The sequence below is a fragment of the Cucurbita maxima genome, unplaced genomic scaffold, assembly GCF_002738345.1.
Source record: "Cucurbita maxima cultivar Rimu unplaced genomic scaffold, Cmax_1.0 Cma_Scf00021, whole genome shotgun sequence".
NCBI lineage: Eukaryota > Viridiplantae > Streptophyta > Magnoliopsida > Cucurbitales > Cucurbitaceae > Cucurbita > Cucurbita maxima.
In genome coordinates, this window is record NW_019272037.1 from 285,101 (window position 1) to 303,504 (window position 18,404).

The 18,404-nt window shown below is 35.1% G+C and overlaps 2 protein-coding genes across 3 annotated transcripts; one reads left to right on the forward strand and one right to left on the reverse strand.

Annotated features, from left to right (window-relative positions):
* The first annotated feature begins 2,990 nt into the window (after positions 1 to 2,990).
* LOC111495684 (lectin-like) lies at positions 2,991 to 9,349 on the forward strand. 2 transcript variants are annotated; one of them, XM_023145838.1, is made up of 4 exons: positions 2,991 to 3,213; positions 3,311 to 3,417; positions 3,508 to 3,834; positions 9,146 to 9,349. In XM_023145838.1, the coding sequence occupies exons 1-4, from the start codon at positions 3,046 to 3,048 to the stop codon at positions 9,198 to 9,200; spliced, it is 657 nt and encodes a 218-aa protein (XP_023001606.1). In that variant the 5' UTR covers positions 2,991 to 3,045; the 3' UTR covers positions 9,201 to 9,349. The 2 variants fall into 2 exon arrangements, with proteins under 2 accessions (XP_023001606.1, XP_023001604.1); XM_023145836.1 differs by lacking the exon at positions 9,146 to 9,349 and having other exon boundaries at positions 3,508 to 4,041.
* Positions 9,350 to 11,126: 1,777 nt separating this feature from the next.
* On the reverse strand, positions 11,127 to 17,947 carry LOC111495658 (EH domain-containing protein 1-like). Its single transcript, XM_023145789.1, has 16 exons — positions 17,753 to 17,947; positions 17,566 to 17,645; positions 16,957 to 17,025; positions 16,814 to 16,871; positions 15,856 to 15,911; positions 15,722 to 15,764; positions 15,577 to 15,638; positions 15,277 to 15,390; positions 15,062 to 15,164; positions 14,914 to 14,963; positions 13,113 to 13,241; positions 12,728 to 12,979; positions 12,554 to 12,633; positions 12,261 to 12,387; positions 12,002 to 12,145; positions 11,127 to 11,586 (listed from the first exon to the last, which is right to left on the reverse strand). The coding sequence occupies exons 1-16, from the start codon at positions 17,835 to 17,837 to the stop codon at positions 11,401 to 11,403; spliced, it is 1,638 nt and encodes a 545-aa protein (XP_023001557.1). The 5' UTR covers positions 17,838 to 17,947; the 3' UTR covers positions 11,127 to 11,400.
* Positions 17,948 to 18,404: the final 457 nt, after the last annotated feature.

Consider the following 18,404-nt stretch of genomic DNA (forward strand, 5'->3'; position numbering starts at 1 on the left):
GCCTTATCCCTGTACTATAGATCATTTTGACTGTATACTTGAACTTGATCCACTTTTATGTCTCTACATATAGTTCAAGTAATCATACTATAGTCAGAGTGTTTTTAGTTTATTGAATTTAGATTAATAATCGTAAGTTTACTTTATTCAATAACAATCTTTACTGAATAAACAACAATAATAACTTTATTGAAAATAGAATATGTTTTTGTTTACCAACTGAGTTTTAGGACATAAAATCCAACAAACTCCCACTTGGATTAAAACTCTAGTGGGGTTTTATAACATTGAGTAGAGAGAAAGACATAAATACAATAAACTAGGGCATCACATACGTCTTTTCTCCCACTTGCCCTAGATTACATAACTCGTAGTCCTAGACTCACTAGGTGCCCTTCAAACACTTTAGCCGTGAGGGGCTTTGTAAATGGATCAGCAATGTTGTGCTCTGAAGCTATCTGTGTGACGATCACATCTCCTTGTTGCACAATCTCCCTTATGAGATGATATTTGTGCTCAATATGTTTTCCTCGCTTATGGCTTCTTGGTTCTTTTGAATTTGCAACTGCTACACTATTATCACAATAAAGAGTGACGGGAAGATGCATATTTGGAACGACTTCCAAATCAGTTAAGAACTTCCTAAGCCATATAGATTCTTTCGTTGCTTCACAAGTAGCAACATACTCAGCCTCCATGGTGGAATCAACAATGCAACCTTGCTTTATGCTTCTCCATATTATTGCTCCTCCATTCAGTGTGAAGACAGATCCTGATGTCGATTTTCTCGAATCTACATCGGTCTGAAAATCTGAGTCGGTGTACCCTGTAAGGATCAAATCCTTAGCACCGTACATTAGCATATAGTCTCTCGTTCTCCTAAGATACTTGAGGATATTCTTAACGGCAGTCCAATGAGCACGTCCCGGATTGGACTGATATCTGCTAATAATTCCCACAGCATAGCATATGTCGGGTCGGGTACATAGCATGGCATACATCAGACTATCGACTACTGATGCATAGGGAATGTGTCTCATATCTTCAACTTCTTGAGGTGTCTTAGGACTTTGTTCCTTCGACAAATGAACTTCATGCCTGAAAGGTAATATTCCTTTCTTGGAGTCCTGCATCTTATATCGAATAAACATTTTGTCGATGTACGATGCCTGAGACAACATTAGTGTTTTGTTCTTGTGATTCCGAACAATTTGTATTCCAAGAACAAACTGAGCCTCTCCCAAAGCTTTCATTTGAAATTGTATCGCTAGCCAATGCTTAGTTGGAGTCAGAAATCGCACATCATTTCCAATGAGTAAGATATCGTCAACATACAACACTAGGAAAGCTACTGTAGAGTTGACTATCATTTTATAAACACAAGGTTGTCACATTCTATTTAAAGCCATAAGATTTGATCGCAGTATATATTAATGGACATAACATGCTCTATAAAATTGATTGATTGAAGAGTTTAATTAATTAATTTTGTTTTATGAGAGCTTATAATCTATGGGTGTATAAAATCTCTTTACTAACTCATAATAACGCTAGAAAGAATGAAATTAATTAAAATAAGTTCTCGAATTTTTGAAATTAATAATTAATATATTAGGTATTTTTTTGTAATTTATTAAAGATTTTGTTTAGAGATTTTTACCATAGCCGGTTCAAGCACGGGAAAAAATTTTGGGGAGAAAATTCAATCGTTGGAAGAGTTGAAGCTAATAAATTAAAAATTAGCTACAACTTTATTCGATATTTATTGTAAGATTACGTAACCTTTCGTGGTCAACAATATCTCCAAAATATTCTTTTGAGATAATTCCAAATAAAGATCATCACCACATTTATTTAATTTATTCTTTATATTAAATAAGATCTTTCTATTTAACTTTCCTAAAGGAGAAAGTATCAAACATCACATTATCCAAGAAATTTTTTTATAAATTCTAAGATTAAATTTATTAAAAATAGATATCCTTAAAAATCCATAGTCTAAATAAAACTCAAGCGTTCGAAGATGAGTAAATAAATGTGATTAATGTACAATATCGACGAATAAATAACGGTAGAAAAAAATTATAACTTTCAACAAAATAACTGTTCTAGTTTTATTTTTTTCGTGTGTCAAATAGATTTTTTATTTAATATATATTTTTTAATTTATTAACGAACAAAATATTATATTTAATTAAGGTTTTAATTACAATATATGCTATTTTCTATTAAAAAATGGTTAATTATTTTTCAAAACACAAATATAAATGAAAAGGAAAATATATTTTTTAAAAGAATTAAAATGTCTTTTCATTTCTTTTACTTTTCTTTTCGGGCATCATGAACCGAAAATAATAGAACCTTCCTTTTTAAGGCCTAAATAGTTCATATTCTAAATTAAATTCGTGTATTCTTAGATTTATCTAAAAATAAATTTCATAGACAAAATGCATTCATCCATACAAAATAATTAAAAACAACCGTTGGATTAATTCATTTTCTTGAAGTAGTAAAATCTTTCAAAACTTCTCTACGACGGTAAAGTTAAAATGGAGTATTGGGGGTCGAAAAGGCAGGTTGAGCAATTGCAAGAACATCCATCTAGTTATAGCACAGCCAAAGTAGCATATACGACGACAACCACCCGAGCAAGAAGTAATTAAAAAGAGACCAACACTTTTTAAATAAAATAAATTAGATATGATATATTTAATTATAATTTTCCATGGGGGAATCAATTACCATTATCATAATAAATAAATAAATAAATAAATAAAAATATTGTTCTTGATTTTATAATTTTTAAAATCTTAAAGTAAAAGAATATATCAAAGAGGACGTTGATTTCTTAAAAGAAGATAGATTATTATAGACGGTAAAACAGTTCGGTATCAAATAGACATAGAGATAGACACGCGTATGAAAATAAGAAATAAGCATGGCTTAGGTTGAAAATAGTGCAGCAAAGAAGGGGTTATATATATCCCTTCTTCCCTCTCACATTAACTCATATCTCACTTCTGTTCATAAAGAGAAGGCACTGCAATGGACAACAAAGAGAAGGAAGCCAGAGAGAAATTAGGAGGAGAAGTGAAGCTCGGTCATTGCTTGGATGTTATTTTGAAGAATGCTGACGTAGCACTGCACTATCCCTCCTTCCTTAAGCTTTATGACCAACTTGTTGCTGGGATCCTCTTGAACAAGGGAGCTATAGTAAGTGCAACCATATATACTTCAACTCATTTTACTCAGCTTTGTATATCATAACCATATTAAATCAGAATATTGGCTTTCTTTACTTTGAATGCAGAAGTACATCTTTGATAAGAAGTCAAACAGCAACTGGTACTTTATATTTGCAAGAGCTCTCTCAATAGCTTGGATTGAAGATAAGAGATACTGGAAATGGGGATCCTGGTATAATTTTTTAACTAATTTCTCAAGGGGAAAAAATGATAAGAACTTGATTTCCTGATCTCTCTCACTCGGGTGTCTAAACACTTGCAGTGGCGATAGCAACGTTGCAGAGCTTATTGAAGTATCTTGGCTGGACATTCGTGGAAAGATCAACGAGTCTATGCTCTCACAAAATGTTGTGTATGAGGTAGCACTTCAGGTACAGCTGAATAGTAGAGCCTCCGGGTGGAATGCTCCACTGAACATCGAGTTGAAGAAGCCAGATGGGAGCAAGATAGCGCGCCAGGAATGCCTGTTGGGGAAGCCACAAAACCAGTGGTTTGAGATTGTTGTTGAGTTCAAGGTAGGCAACCATGGCTGTGGAAGTAGCGGCGAGATCGAGTTTGCCTTTTTTGAACATGGAGGGCATTGGAAGAGGGGGCTGCTCGTGAAAGGCGTTCGGATTGGAGCAAAGGGATGTGGTTGCGCATGATCGAAATCCTCTCTCTCGAACTCAGACTACACTTATTTTGATTTTGAGAGGCCAGAGTTTGTGTTATGATCCAATATGAAAAGAATGTACTAGCTTGCAAACATAAATAACAGCACCTTTTGCTTACCGGCAATAAGGTCAAGTTTTAAATACATTTTGTTTTAGATACAATAAAATATACGTAATACTACTTTTTTTTTGGTTTACCAATCCGGGTAAGTATAAACACAGCAAACAATTACGTGAAACTCGTATTGGTTCTCATGCTTCACCGACTTTTGGCTTACTATCTCTTGATGAAACATGTTTCGCTTGTTGCAACAAAATCGTAACAAAGGGTTTCACCAAATGACATGAGCTAAGTTAGGAAAGTTTGGTTTCCAAATTCTCTTAATCGAAAATATATCCAAATCTTCACTCATTCGATTAGCTTCATCCATACCTTCTTTGCTCTCGGCCTCCTCATGAGAATTTCTCGGAATATCGAGGCTAAGCTAAAGGTGTAAAATGACCCTGTTGTAAAGTTCTATACAACCTCAATTTTGAGGAACAAATTAAGCTTAATCCGTCTTTATGGGCGTGCTTCTGCACATATTTGATATGTAAGGATCGGCTCTCGGCTCTCGATGACTCCAAAAAGGACCGGCAAATTTTTGACGAAATAAAATAAAATAAAACAAAGAGAATTTAAAACATGGTAGACATTATAGTTATATTATATCACAATAATGTACCTACATTTATATAAAAACGCAACTTAACCGTTAAAAGACAAAATAAGGAACATACACAAAACATTTAAAACAAAAGGGTGTGGAGGACGATGAGTGAGGCTTGTCTATGACACCTGTTCTAGAGTCCACTCCCAACCTTAGCTCCTTATTTACCTCGAAAAATATGAAAAACATGTAGTGAGTACAAAGATTTTGTAAGCTCCTTGATATTCTAGGGTACCACACTCTTTCTTTTCATGTTTTGGTTCTTGTTGTAAGTACTTGGGTGATTAAGTTCTTCTTGACTAGTGGGTTCGAGGTCTCAACCTTGGTTCTCATCGAAGAACCTTAGTACTGTGGTTCTGGGTTCTTGTCTTTAGAACTTGGATTTTGATCCTCGTTCTAGTCCTTGATCATTGTCTTGTTATTGGTCACTGTAGTAACCCAAAATTTTGAAATTTAGGGGGTGATTGTCCCACATTGCTTAAAGCTGAGAAGTGGGGGGTTGACCTCCACTACAAGAGGGAGGTCCCTCACTTCATTTTATTATCCCATTCGAATGCTTCGAAGCCAGTCGAAGAATACACTTTCTAATAGCTCAATAATATCATTTTGACTGATTCGACTTGGGTTTGATACGCTCGGACCCTTTCGTCTTAGTTTCAATTTTTCGAAACGTTTAAGGTTGGTATGACTACCTTTTAACTAGTTTAAATTTTTGGAGTTTAAGAAGGTATTTGTGCATAATTAGGCTTAGCTAGTTTAAATCAAGTTTAAATTATTTTATGCAAAACTAGGTGAACCAATTCCCTTAGTATAATTCTAACTTAGGATTGTTGAACTCCTCAGGTAGAATTAAATTTCAAAGAGCAATGTTAAGCTAATATCAAGGAGTCGTAGAATTCTAACTTATGATCTTTAGATGATGATGTGATGACGTTTGATAATGATGTGATGATGTTATATGATGACATGATGACGTTAGATAATGATGTGATGATGTTATATGATGATGTGATGATCATGCATAATAATAAGATGATGCGAGACGTATGATGATGAAATGACGATGTTCCTTATTAAGATGATGTGAATATATTAAATGTCACGATGCATTATGGAGACGAGTTTTCAAAGACAACCCTAGTTAATGTTAATGATGATGAATGTATGAAGGTCAATGCGTGCATGTTACTTAGAATAATATGTGAATGGTGTATAGGGTTGTGTCATAAAGATGATTTAAAGATGAAAGTTATAAGAACCTCATGCATTTTGTGTGTTCATATACATCGGGATACTTCTCCATTTATGATGATGAGTACGAACGCATACACTATGATGATGATGGTCATGCCTTGCATAACATTCAGGGGTCTGATGACCTTCGAACGTCGGTACGGATAGCTAACTCGACTATGATGGGTCCAAGGAGTGTGAACGGTCTGGGGACTCACGCTCGTACGTGTGGATTGTGTGTAGTGAAGTACTACACATCAAATTTTATCCGAACTGGAGACCACCCCTATAATAGTTTTAATGATAGGTCCCTTGAACATGAGTTGCATGTGTTTGCATTCCCTAACTCCAATAATGGGGTCACTCACTGAGTAGTTTTTAAAATACATAAGTCGTGTGCTACTTCTATTTCTTGTAAAAGCAAGGCATGCTTGTACGCCCGACGACAAAAACACAAGTAGAGACCATGACACATGCGTAGAATAGTGGTATTTTATTTTCTTAGTCTTAGGTTAGTATAGGGTTTTTTTATTTTTAATGTTTTACTTGTTTTATTTAGATTTCCTTACGCTGTTTAACATCTTTTAAACATGTAAGTTCATGACAATGTTTTATGATGAAATTTCAAAGGTTTAATTTCGCATAAGAGCATAGGTTATGATGATGGTAGCGACTTTAGTTAGTAGAAATGTAGGGTCATTACAGTTACTTTTTAGTTCTTGTTTTGTTCTCCAAGACACTGGCCCAAGGATTTACAGTACGAGTCATGAACTTGACAACCTATGTACAAGGCTTCATACGTTCCAACTGACATAGTTTGTACCTACGTCTAAGGCTTCATGTGTTCCAAGCGACGTAGTCTTATCCTGCATCTAGGGCTTGCCCTACGATATGGTCTGAAAAACTATACCCAAGGTTTCATGTGTTCCAAGTGGTATAATATGAATACCTACTAACCAATTAGCATACTCTTATATTTAGGAATTGGTTGATAGTATATTTTGTCTCATTTTTTTAGAGGATAGTTGATAGTTTGTATCTTATTTAAACGGTAAACACTAATAAAGCTTGGACTTTTAATCCCACCGTTTCTCATCCTTAACATGGTAACAGAGAATCATTCTTAACATGTGTCGCAGGAGAAGAGGAAGAACAGAAGAAAAGTGATCGAAATAGAGGACGACAAATGAATTGGGTTCACCTTTCACAAGATATACATCCGTTTAAGCCCACATCTCAAAAGTTTTAATTTCTGGTCTCTATAACTATTGTCTCTTTTTTAGCACCACAAATCACGATATTTTTTCTCCCAACAATAAAATCAAGAACATATTCATATTAAGATGTTTGTGGCGAGCTATCCAAATTTCGACACCAGCAGGTAGCCTTCAAATCTCAATCTGGATCTTGAATTGGCTACGGATGTTCTCAATTATTCTCCTCATCTCAAGACTACGTGACAAGTATCTTCAAATTTCTCACCAAAGCTTAAAGGTGGCATACTCAAGATGTTCGTATTTTCTTTCACAACATCTTTACGGGATTCAGTAATGAAATGATTTGGTGATGAGCAAACTCTCAAGTGATTCAAGGGAACATCGATTTCTTAGTGTTCTTAAATATCCAAATTTTCTTTTTGGCGGAATTAGCCAAATCTAGCTTCTTTCAGATATTAATTTAACACACCTATACTACATTCATCATTGAGATCAACCAGTATATTTACTTGTTCTAATCAAATTAAATGGGAAAAATACTAATCCTAGAGTAAATCATTTATGCATGAACTAAGAAAACCACATTGGGAGACAGCCCTCCAAAGTTATGAGATATATCAAATGCTGTCTATTGCTGGGTTGTGAATCTTTCTTTGAAATTCAACTTTTTTTTTTAAAAAGTCTTAAAAACAAACCAATGTCGAGATCAAAGTTTTGCATCTTATGGTAAATTTAATTATTTCTTGGAAATCTAAAATCCAAACCAATGTTTCAAGTTTTGCTTTGTAACAACCCTAAATTTCCAAGTACTCAGAATCGCTACTAACGTCTCATGTTCATCTATAATGCGGAAGTAGAACTCTTACATGAACATCATTTATAACATAAAGTTCGAAAAATGCTTAAAACAACTTCTTTTCTGAAACACACAGTCATGGTCTTACATGTTTAAATATGAAATACTAAAATTTAAAGAAAATAAAAACAAACACTAAATAATTTAAAATAATGATATGCAAAACAACCTTTATAACATAGGACTAGGAATTTAAATATGAGTCTACCCTATGAACGAGCCACAATCTCTACTCGCGATGTTGCTGCCCTCCATACAAGTGCACCTTGCATTTACCTAAAAAATGATCTGGCACACAACCTAAGTATTTCGAAGAATACTCGGTAAGTGGCCCCACTATAGAAGGCCATGCAAATACAAACGCATTCAATCATGATTCAGGGACCTATCTCTAATCATCATCGGGGTGGCCTCTAGTCTCAGACAAATTGGATGCATAGTAGTTCCCTACACAAGACTCACACATGCGAGTGTGAATCCCCAAGGCGCTCGCACACCCCCTGGACTCTCTGGTCAAGCTAATCTGTAGCGACGTATGGAGGTCAGCGAACCCCATAATGTCATGTGCCTCATGAACACCCTCATCTGTGCGCATTCGCACTCATCATTATACTGTGCGCGTCCGCACTCATCATCTCTAGGGGAAGTAGCATTATGCTTATCAACATACAATATGCATGAGGTCCTTCTAAATCTATCATAATGTCTCTTCTGACCCAACCCTCTAGTCTCATCTCTTTGTTAATCTAGGTAACACATACTCATGGATGTTTTTATTAATATCATTTTCATGCTCTTAGGGTTGTGTCCTATGCCAATCTAACGACATGAGACAATATGAATCTCATCATCATATAGCATGCTCAATATGAAAAACATCATCATATTAAGGTAAACGTCACGCAATCATCATACTCATCATATTGTCATATGCATCAAGCATATCAAGTATGTCATTCATCGAAATATATATACTACGCACATCATCAAGCATCGTAACTCATACATCATCATATACTCATACGACATCATACGATACAGCTCATACATCATTATAACTCATACAATTTTTAGCTTATCTTATAGCTATAGGCCACTTACCTGATTAGCTTATACTCGTGTCACCAATTTATCCTTGTTGAAAGTTCGATTTTGTCCTTTGTATCCAAGTCAACCTATACTCATACGAGATCGAGTTTGCCTTTTTTGAACATGGAGGGCATTGAAAGAGAGGGCTGCTCGTGAAAGGTGTTCGGATTGGAGCAAAGGGATGTGGTTGCGCATGATCAAAATCCTCTCTCTCAAACTCAGAGTACACTTATTTTGATTTTGAGAGGCGAGAGTTTGTGTTATAATCAAATATGAAAAGAATGTACTAGCGTGCAAACATAAATAACAGACCTTTTGCTTACCGGCAATAAGGTTAAGTTTTAAATACATTTTGTTTTAGATATAATAAAATATACGTATGAACTAAATATCACGAAAGAGATAAATATAACCGTACTTTTTTTTTGGTTTACCAATCCCGATAAGTATAAACACAACAAACAATTACATATTTAAAAAACTTTAAATAAAAAGAAGTAAATAAATAAAAAGCTAGTAAAGCAAGCTTTCAAATTCTCATAATGGAAAATATATCCAAATCTTCACTGATTAGCTTGATCCAGACCTTCTTTGCTCTTGACTTCCTCACGATAAGTTCTTAAATATTGAGGTCAAGCTAAATGTGTAAAATGACCCTGTTGTAAAGCTGTATGAAACCTTAATTTTGAGGAACAAATTTAGCTTCAGCTCAATAATAAGTCTGTAAGGACGTGCTTCTTGACACATTTGTTATGTAAGGATCGGTTCTCGATGACTCTAAAAAGGAACGGACAAATTTTTTGTGAAATAAAATGAAATAAAACAAAGAGAATTTAAAACATAGTAGAAATTATAATTATATTATATCACAATAAAGTTCATACATTATTATATAAAAACACAACTTAACGGTTAAAATACAATATAAGGAACATACACAAAACATTTAAAACAAAAGGGCGTGGAGGACGACGAGTGAGGCTTGTCTATGGCACCTGCTCTAGAGTTCGCTCCCACCCTCAGCTCCTTATTTACCTGGAAAAATATGAAAAACATGGAGTGAGTATAAAAATTCTATAAGTAGTCTACTTGTAGGCTCTTAATGTGTTATTGATATGCTCTTGTTGTAAGTACTTAGGCTATTTAGTTCTGCTCTTGACTAGTCGGTTTTTACCATGATCTATCCAGAGGACCTTGATCCTTAGATTCTTGAGTTCTTTCTTTTTTTCTTTAAACATAATTACTCGAATATATACCACATTATTTCTAGTGGTTGCATGTTCTAGCGCATAGGATGACTTCGATCGAGGCTTAAACTAGTTAGCATATCGAAACTCATCAACTCACGAGTCCAAGCCGTTATATGGTACTTATCAACTCATCTCGAGCCTAAACTAGGACTACTTAGCCTAAGAAATAATATATTTATTAATTATATTGTTGAATGTTAATGAAATGAACAACTACTTCAGAAATACTAGATTTTAAGGTATAATTTGTTATGTTATTTATGTTTCTTAGATCATTTATAATTAAAAAATAAATAAATAAATAAATATTTAAAACAACATTTTCATGCTTTTCGTGTATCTCCTCTTTGGAATTTAAAATTTTAAAATGCATAATTATATTAAAAAGAATTTTTTTAAAAAAAAATTATTTAGATAGTACTTTATTCTATAAACTCAAATTATTTTTGTTAAATTAAAATACGTATAGCATGATCTATTATAAATTATATGATATTTTAAAATAATAATTATACAAAATCTATTGAAAGGTCAATAAAGGGCGCTTGTACACACTAAACCGAAAAATCGAACCCCTAAACCAACAAAGCATTTCACTGAATGAAGCCCACTTGCCTCCCGCAAACCAACTTTCATAAATAACATTATAGAGTATCTTTTAAATAAAATTACAATGTAGAAATAAACAAAGACAGTATAATGTATGATCAAAAATAAGATTTAAACCATATATCTTCCTTGGTTTCGAGAATCGATTAACAACTATATAACATTACTTTTAAATAAAATTACAATGTACAAATAAACAAAAACGGTATAATATATGATCAGAAATAAGATTTAGACCATATATCTTCCTTGGTTTCGAGAATCGATTTAAACCATATATCTTCCTTGGTTTTGAGAATCGATTAACAACTATTCTAACTCATGGAATACACTACGATAGTTTTTAAACCCCAAAACTAAGAAGATTACATCAAAATGCCCAATCAAAGATACACATACAGTTGAGCATTAATGGAAAGAAAGAATGAAAAAGAAGGAAAGAAGATTCGCCAAAATTTTGAATTCTAACGAAACTTGGAATCATCAAACATTCATTGTAAGTAGCAATGCAAGCGCAGAGATGCTATATAATATTAGTTTACTCATAAGGATTTTTAAAGTTCTTCAGAAGCTCTGGGATGTCATAGCCAAGCATATCATCCACAGCTTGAATCATTTTAGGCTTCAATTTCTCAAATTTATCAATACTGTACCCATTTAGTACCTCCCTAAAATGCTCCACGTTTGGGAAGTCCCCCGGCGGTAGGTGGTACTCCCTTTGAACCTGTGACAACCAGAGTTCTCAGTTAAAAATTCATTGAGATATATATACAAGTAAACTACAATTATGTTTAAAACTATACTCTTAAATTTTGTCATTTATTCAAAAGTATCTCTATGCTTTCAATAGTTACAGCATTAATCTTGACTTTTTATAAACATTTCTAAACTACTCTTGAAGCATAAATTCTTTCTGAGTTTCGAATAAAATTTGGGACTTCAAACAGTTTGGTACGGACCTAAAATGATAAAGCGATTCAAATTTTTGTCACAGGTCAAGGCCACACCCTTCCAAGTCTCAATTTTCATTCAATTTTCATTCAAAGTTTTAAATCATTGTACTTTGTGAAACTTTATTTTCAGCAAGGGCTACCATATTGTAACTATTGAATGTATAGGGATAGAGAGAGCTTAGCTACCTTTCCAAATTCATCTTCAAGATTATCAATAAGCCGTTGTTGAGTTTTAGCTTTGCCCATCATGGCAGGCATCTCCTTTTTAAGGTGGCTGATTATGTAGGCATGAATCTTAGCCGCTCTGGCGCGTTTTACAAATTCATTAATCTGGAATATGAAAATGAAAACTTCGTTATTTAGATCATAGTGGTGCCAAAAAGGGAAAGGTATCTATGATTATTGTCATTGCATATGCAATCAAAATATGTATTTAGAATTATACCCGACGGTCACATGCTTTCTTTGGAATATCAATCAAGTCTGCTAAGAGGTCATCTTGCTCCTTCATAAACAGATCACGACCAATTGGGCCGACTGAGGCTTCGTTAACAGGCTTGTCGTTAAATGACCTGATAGAATCAGGTAATAAAATTAACCAAGTGAAATAAGTAAGAAAATAGCAACTTGATCAGGAAATCTCAAAAGGGTTCAAGATACCCACAAACACAATATCCAAGAAATATCAAAATGAACGCACAACTATCAATTTAGTAGACTGGAAATCGAAGAACCTACCCAATATAAACGCGAACGACTTCTGGAGTATTCAACACTTTACCGAGGGACCACATCAATGCTCCATATACTCTCATTAACTATAGAATGATGAAAATTCAAAAAGGTAAACATTATATCCTCCAATAAAGGAGACTGCAAAGAAGAGAATAATTGCAAGAGTCTAAATCTTACTTGTTGAGTATCAACTTGATCAGCTTTATTGAGAACAACTCGAATCTTATCATCATGGCCACGAAGAGATCCTATAACACGCTTGAACTCGTCACTGATATCCAGTTTGTGGGGATCAAACAAAAGAAGGATGAGATCGCATTTTGCTGCAAACCATGATATAACCCCTGTGAAATCATAACTTCTCTGTGTGCGTTGCTTTTCCCCGGATAGAACCCCAGGAGTATCCACAAAGGTAATTTGATCAAGGAGCTGAAAGTATAGGTGGAAAATATTAGCGTCGTTATAGCAATTGGAAAAATGAAACTAATTAAGATATAAGAGCAATAAGATGAACTGACAGTATTAAAAGTTTTTAACTAAGCCATTGAAAACTTCAACTTACAGGATGTGGCATTTGAGAACATTCGAACTTCGACAGGAACGCTCCACCAAAGGATGTCAAACCAGAGAATGGCATGTCTGCTTGAACAGCAATAGTGTTTCCTGGAACACTTCTCTCATCTGGTCCAGACTGAGCACAAATTCACAACCAAGCAATGGAACCGTGGACATGTTAGCATATGATCCTTAATAAGAATGTATCATCCAGTTTGATTACATAGGTAAAGTTAACTTTTCTTCATTTGAGAAATTGTAAGAAACACATCCAACAAGGAGAAAAAACATATAAAATTGAATGCGAAGATGGGTGTCACAACCTAACAATGGTTGTGCCCCAATTAAGTGGGGAGAATGTCACAACCTAATTATGAAGAGGGTAGCTTGTGACCCTCACGTTGCAACAAAAGAAGCGGCGATCCTCAAGTGGCACCCATCCAGCCACACGAGAGCCTAGATGAGTGTCATGATGCGACCAAGGAGGATGGTGCATCATCCAACACACCCCACAGAGTGGGCATTGAAGACAAGTCGAGGCATAAGTAAGATAGAGACAACGAATACACAAGAATGGCAAAGATAGGTTTGTTGGAGGGTCAGGTAAGGCCCCAGGCCTTAACCTCGAATGTCGGGGTTCCATAAGGAATTTGAGCATGCGGTTCTGGAGTTCAGTCTGTCCGTATGAAATATGAATGCTCGTCAAATTTGGTGTCGATTGGACACCGGAAGGTCGCTCCATGACACCATATGACCATTCGCCAAAATCGCATTATGCGTGTAGCATTGAAAATTGCTCATAAGGTACTATAAGGGAGGCATGGTGTCAATTCTCCACCACCCCTGGGCCCTATAGTCTAAGCAAGCTACCCTATGGCATGTGTGTGTCACAGTGAGGGCAAGCATGCCGAGACGAATGTCTCAATCGACTTCCTTTAAAATGCATTTTTCAAAGACGGTATCGGGCGGCACGGGTGTGCCGGTATTGTGCCCCAGCCCGCATGTCAGAGGTTGATATATGCACCTGCTATTTGGTACGATATTTGTAAATGACACAGCATGGGCACGGGAGGGTCAATGCCTCGATAGAACCCGGATGGATGGATGTTTGGGATGTCCCGATGTGATGAGCGACACGTGGGCCCGTTCTCAATGACATGACTGAGTGAGTTGAGATGGCCAACAACACCCCGAGACTCGGTGGCGTCAAGACATATGGGCCATGTCAATGGGAATTAAGATGACAAGATGAGATGCAATGTTGCATTGAGAGATCTTGGCTCTATGTAGAGGCAAGATCGAGTCGAATGACTTGGCCTAGTGTAGAGGCAAGTGGGTTGTGTCACGGACGATTGAACATGCATGCACAGGTGGCGTGTCTGGTCAAACAAGCTTGGATTCCACACAAGCAATGTTCGATTGACAAAGACAAACCTTGCCTAAGGTCCGATGAAGCCACGAAGTCGGGGCAAAAAATATATATGGGGCTTGATTCCCCTTGAAGCTGGTTGTGAGTATGTCAAGATCAAGACGCCGCACGGTTAAAAACGTAGGAGCATGACACTGGGCATACTACATCCATATCTTTCCATAAACAAAATACCAAGAGGAAAAAGATCATCTAGGTTGATTAACGAAAATTATAACACAATAATTGTAAGATAATCAAAATAGAATTGACAAACAATTCGACGCTGGCAGTTTTCAAGTACAATATGTTCAGAACAAACAGTCCTAAAAGCAAGCTATCAGTTATTATTTTTTAGTTTAAAATTATTATTTAACAACAAAAGGAAGGTTTCCCTTACCATAACTACTACAAATCTATCGGTTGTTGGCTCAGGTCCAATGTGAGCTCCTGAGAAAAAATATTAAATAAATAAATAAAAAATTTAAAACATAATTCAAAGTTTATACATGCAGATTACAAAAGATGATAAGGTAAATTCAACTCACCTGTATAATTACATTTTAACAAATGTTTGATAAATGTCGTCTTTCCAGTTGAATATTGGCCCAACAACATTACCATTGGCTTAGCATCAAAATCACTGCTTGTCTGCAAGAAATTAGTCAAAACTTAAGGAGCGTTTACACAATGTCAGTCGCAACTCTTCTTCCATCATTACTAAAAAAATTTAAGTGGACAAGAAATTTCCCAATCTACTCACCAGCGATGGGGACACAAAATCATTAAACCGATAAGTAACTTCCAGCGGCTTCAGCTTTTCATTATATAGTTTCTTCAAACCGTCAATTATTGATGTTACCGCAGTATGGGAAATCTGAACAAGCAAGAATGCAGAGGAAAACATTACCAGAGAGAGCAGGTCAACATTTGCAATTTCATTTCATTACTTCCCATGAAAAATAAATATCTGGAACAAGTTAAAAAAATGTCTAACAAAAATAAGAAACATACGCAAACTAAAAAAATAAATAAATTTAACAGGAGAAAAAAAGCATAATACCTTGCTCCCAGATTTTGAAGCAAACCATGGAGTTGATGGCGGTGGCATAGATTGAGTAGTTCCTATATTGGCGGAGTATCAATTTAAATTAAAGTCCAAGTTGGCAATTTTATTATTGAAATTCAATGATCAGAAATTGTCTAACCGTTTGTTTCATGTTTGCTAGATATTGCTAATCTCTTAGTCTTCTGAAAAGAGGATCAGAAAAATGATATCTTACATTAATGTTTCATTATTTCAATGGAAATTCGACATCGTCAAATGAATGATATTACTTACAGCAACTAAAGCATCCAAGCCGTCAAGCACTGGAAGTTTAATTTCCTCCATGCCGGCTGAAAGCAAGTAAAAGGACATCAATGTATAATGAGCAGTAACTGAGTATTGCCTTTGCATTGCAACGGTAAGCACATGAACTCAATAGTTGGATTCAAAGAAAGCACTTTCTGGTTGCTATATATGACCAGATTTATCCCTTTCTACTTTTTAAAACTTTTCACTAATAGTTTTCAAATTATCTAGTTCAATAATATGCAAAATTCAATCAAGGAACCAAGCATTAGAGGATTGATTAACTGGTTAGAAATAATTTCTGGCCATGAATCACAATATTAGCACCAGGGAAGTCTACAAGACATTCACTTGGACTATATTGTGTTAGGATCGCAACAACACACATACTCATCTAGATGAACACAGAGAATATGAGAGAGAAAATGCAACCAGAAATAATGGTCAAAGGTTTATGTTGTTGACTTCATTTATGTACAGTGACTAAGAATATAGAGAATGCTACCTTTCAAACCACCCACTATTTATAAATATCTTATCATACATATCTCTACACCATTTTACTATAAATAGTCATTTACTGAACATTTTTCATATAGTTTTACTTCTATAACAATTGAATAAAATAAGTTATAAATAGGCAAAAGACTTCATCCCAACATATTGCCCCTTGAATTATATACAGAGAATGCATGCTTCCGGAGGAAAAATAATTCAATAAACCTCAGTATCAATGGTATCTATACTGATATTTCATAGAACTAAAAGTTCTGGCACATGGTATCTGCGTTATTTGATGTCTTGAGCCAGACCAATAATTTGTAATTTCAAAATAATACGGACTTAATAACAAGGAAAATTCATCTGTTACACTTACAAGAATAATAGCAAGAGCACAAATTCTTAAAAGTAAGAGACAGAACATTAAATACATCATTCAACTTGCCTGCTTTTTTGAGGATATCTGAATTCAGATCATACCCTGCTTGCGCTAAAGAAATAAGCTGGTTGTTATCAAAGCAATAGTTAGAATTAGAAAAATCCCCACGTACTGGTTAAAGTGAAAATCAAAATATAGTCGAATAGAACCTGCATGGCAGTAACGAACTCATTGAACCCTAAATATCCTTGTCGTTTGGAGTCTGCAATAGCCCAAACCTTTAAACAGGAAAAGGGAAAAGGATGTAACAACCTCTGAATCCAAATAGAAATAATCCCCCAAAAGCTGGGGAGTGATCGGAGCAAAACTCTTTACTCACTGTGTAACAACCGATGCTATAAAAAGAAAAACAGACATCAAAGGGATATAGTCGATGCAATAAAGCCTTGTTAGCATCTGAATTATTGAAACGTATTTAGATAAAATGCTCCTAAGTTTTTCATCAACAATTTTCTCAATCACGTGTAAGAGGAAAAGTTAGAAAAACAATAAGCATGAACTCTTTTAAGTTTCTTGAAGTCAAATCAAATCAAATTAAATCAACGTAAACACAATATTTGACCAAATAAACAAATAAGTTTCTTAAAGTTTCATTCCAATGAGGTAGCACATCAAATTCGGGCATCCTACTAAGAATATCAATTAGGACAAACAGAAAAGGTTCCCAACTAACTCAAATCATAATTATCTAATCTATCCAGGAGTCGAAGTTAGATTGAGCGATTAACTCAATGGATTTCAAAAAACAAGTGAGATACCTGTTTGAGTTCTGCGCGAGAAAGATGAGACGTGGAGAAGAACTGTATGGCATCATTTCCAGTAACACGATCATCTCCATCTACACCAAAAAAAGAAGAACAGAAAACAAAACGATTGATTAACATCCTAGATGAGTAATAGAACAAGCAAGAAACTGTAATTGAGGATTAAGAGAAGAAACAAAACCTGAATCAGCCAAACCGAACCATTCCTGAAAGATCTTAAGCTGCTCTTTCGAGCAGGAGCCAATCGCACCAGATCCAATCTCCATTTTTTGAAAGAAATGGAATTCAAAACTTGACTACCGGATTATGACAGCTCTACTCTGTCTAATATCAACAGCTTTGGCGCTCGGGATGAACAAAATTGAAACCCACGCCGTTTGCTGCTTTTTTGGCTGGGAAACGGCTGAGTGGCTGAGCTATACTTCCGTGTAACGTGATGTATATTCGAAACAGTGATCCTTCGTGATTGGATGGTCAGGATGGAGGTATTTTGGGATATGATTCATCAGATTTGATTCGGATTGGACACGTGTGAAGAAACCAGGAAGATTACGGTGGGGACTTCACAGGTGATTGTACTTGATTTATCCACCCAAGACTTTTGAATGAGAGTGAGAGAGAGCGCCCTTTTGATGTTTGAAAAATCTACTGAGTGGAGCCCACATGTAGCCACTGATTATTGGATGATGAAATGCAGTGGGGCCCGCAGAGAGGACAAAAACAAACAAAAAAAAAAAAGTGTTTTAAGATTTTGTATTTTTCAAAATTTTAATCTAATTTTTAGTAATCATTTTTTAATTCATGCCAAATTTTGTAATGTGAAAATTATCGTA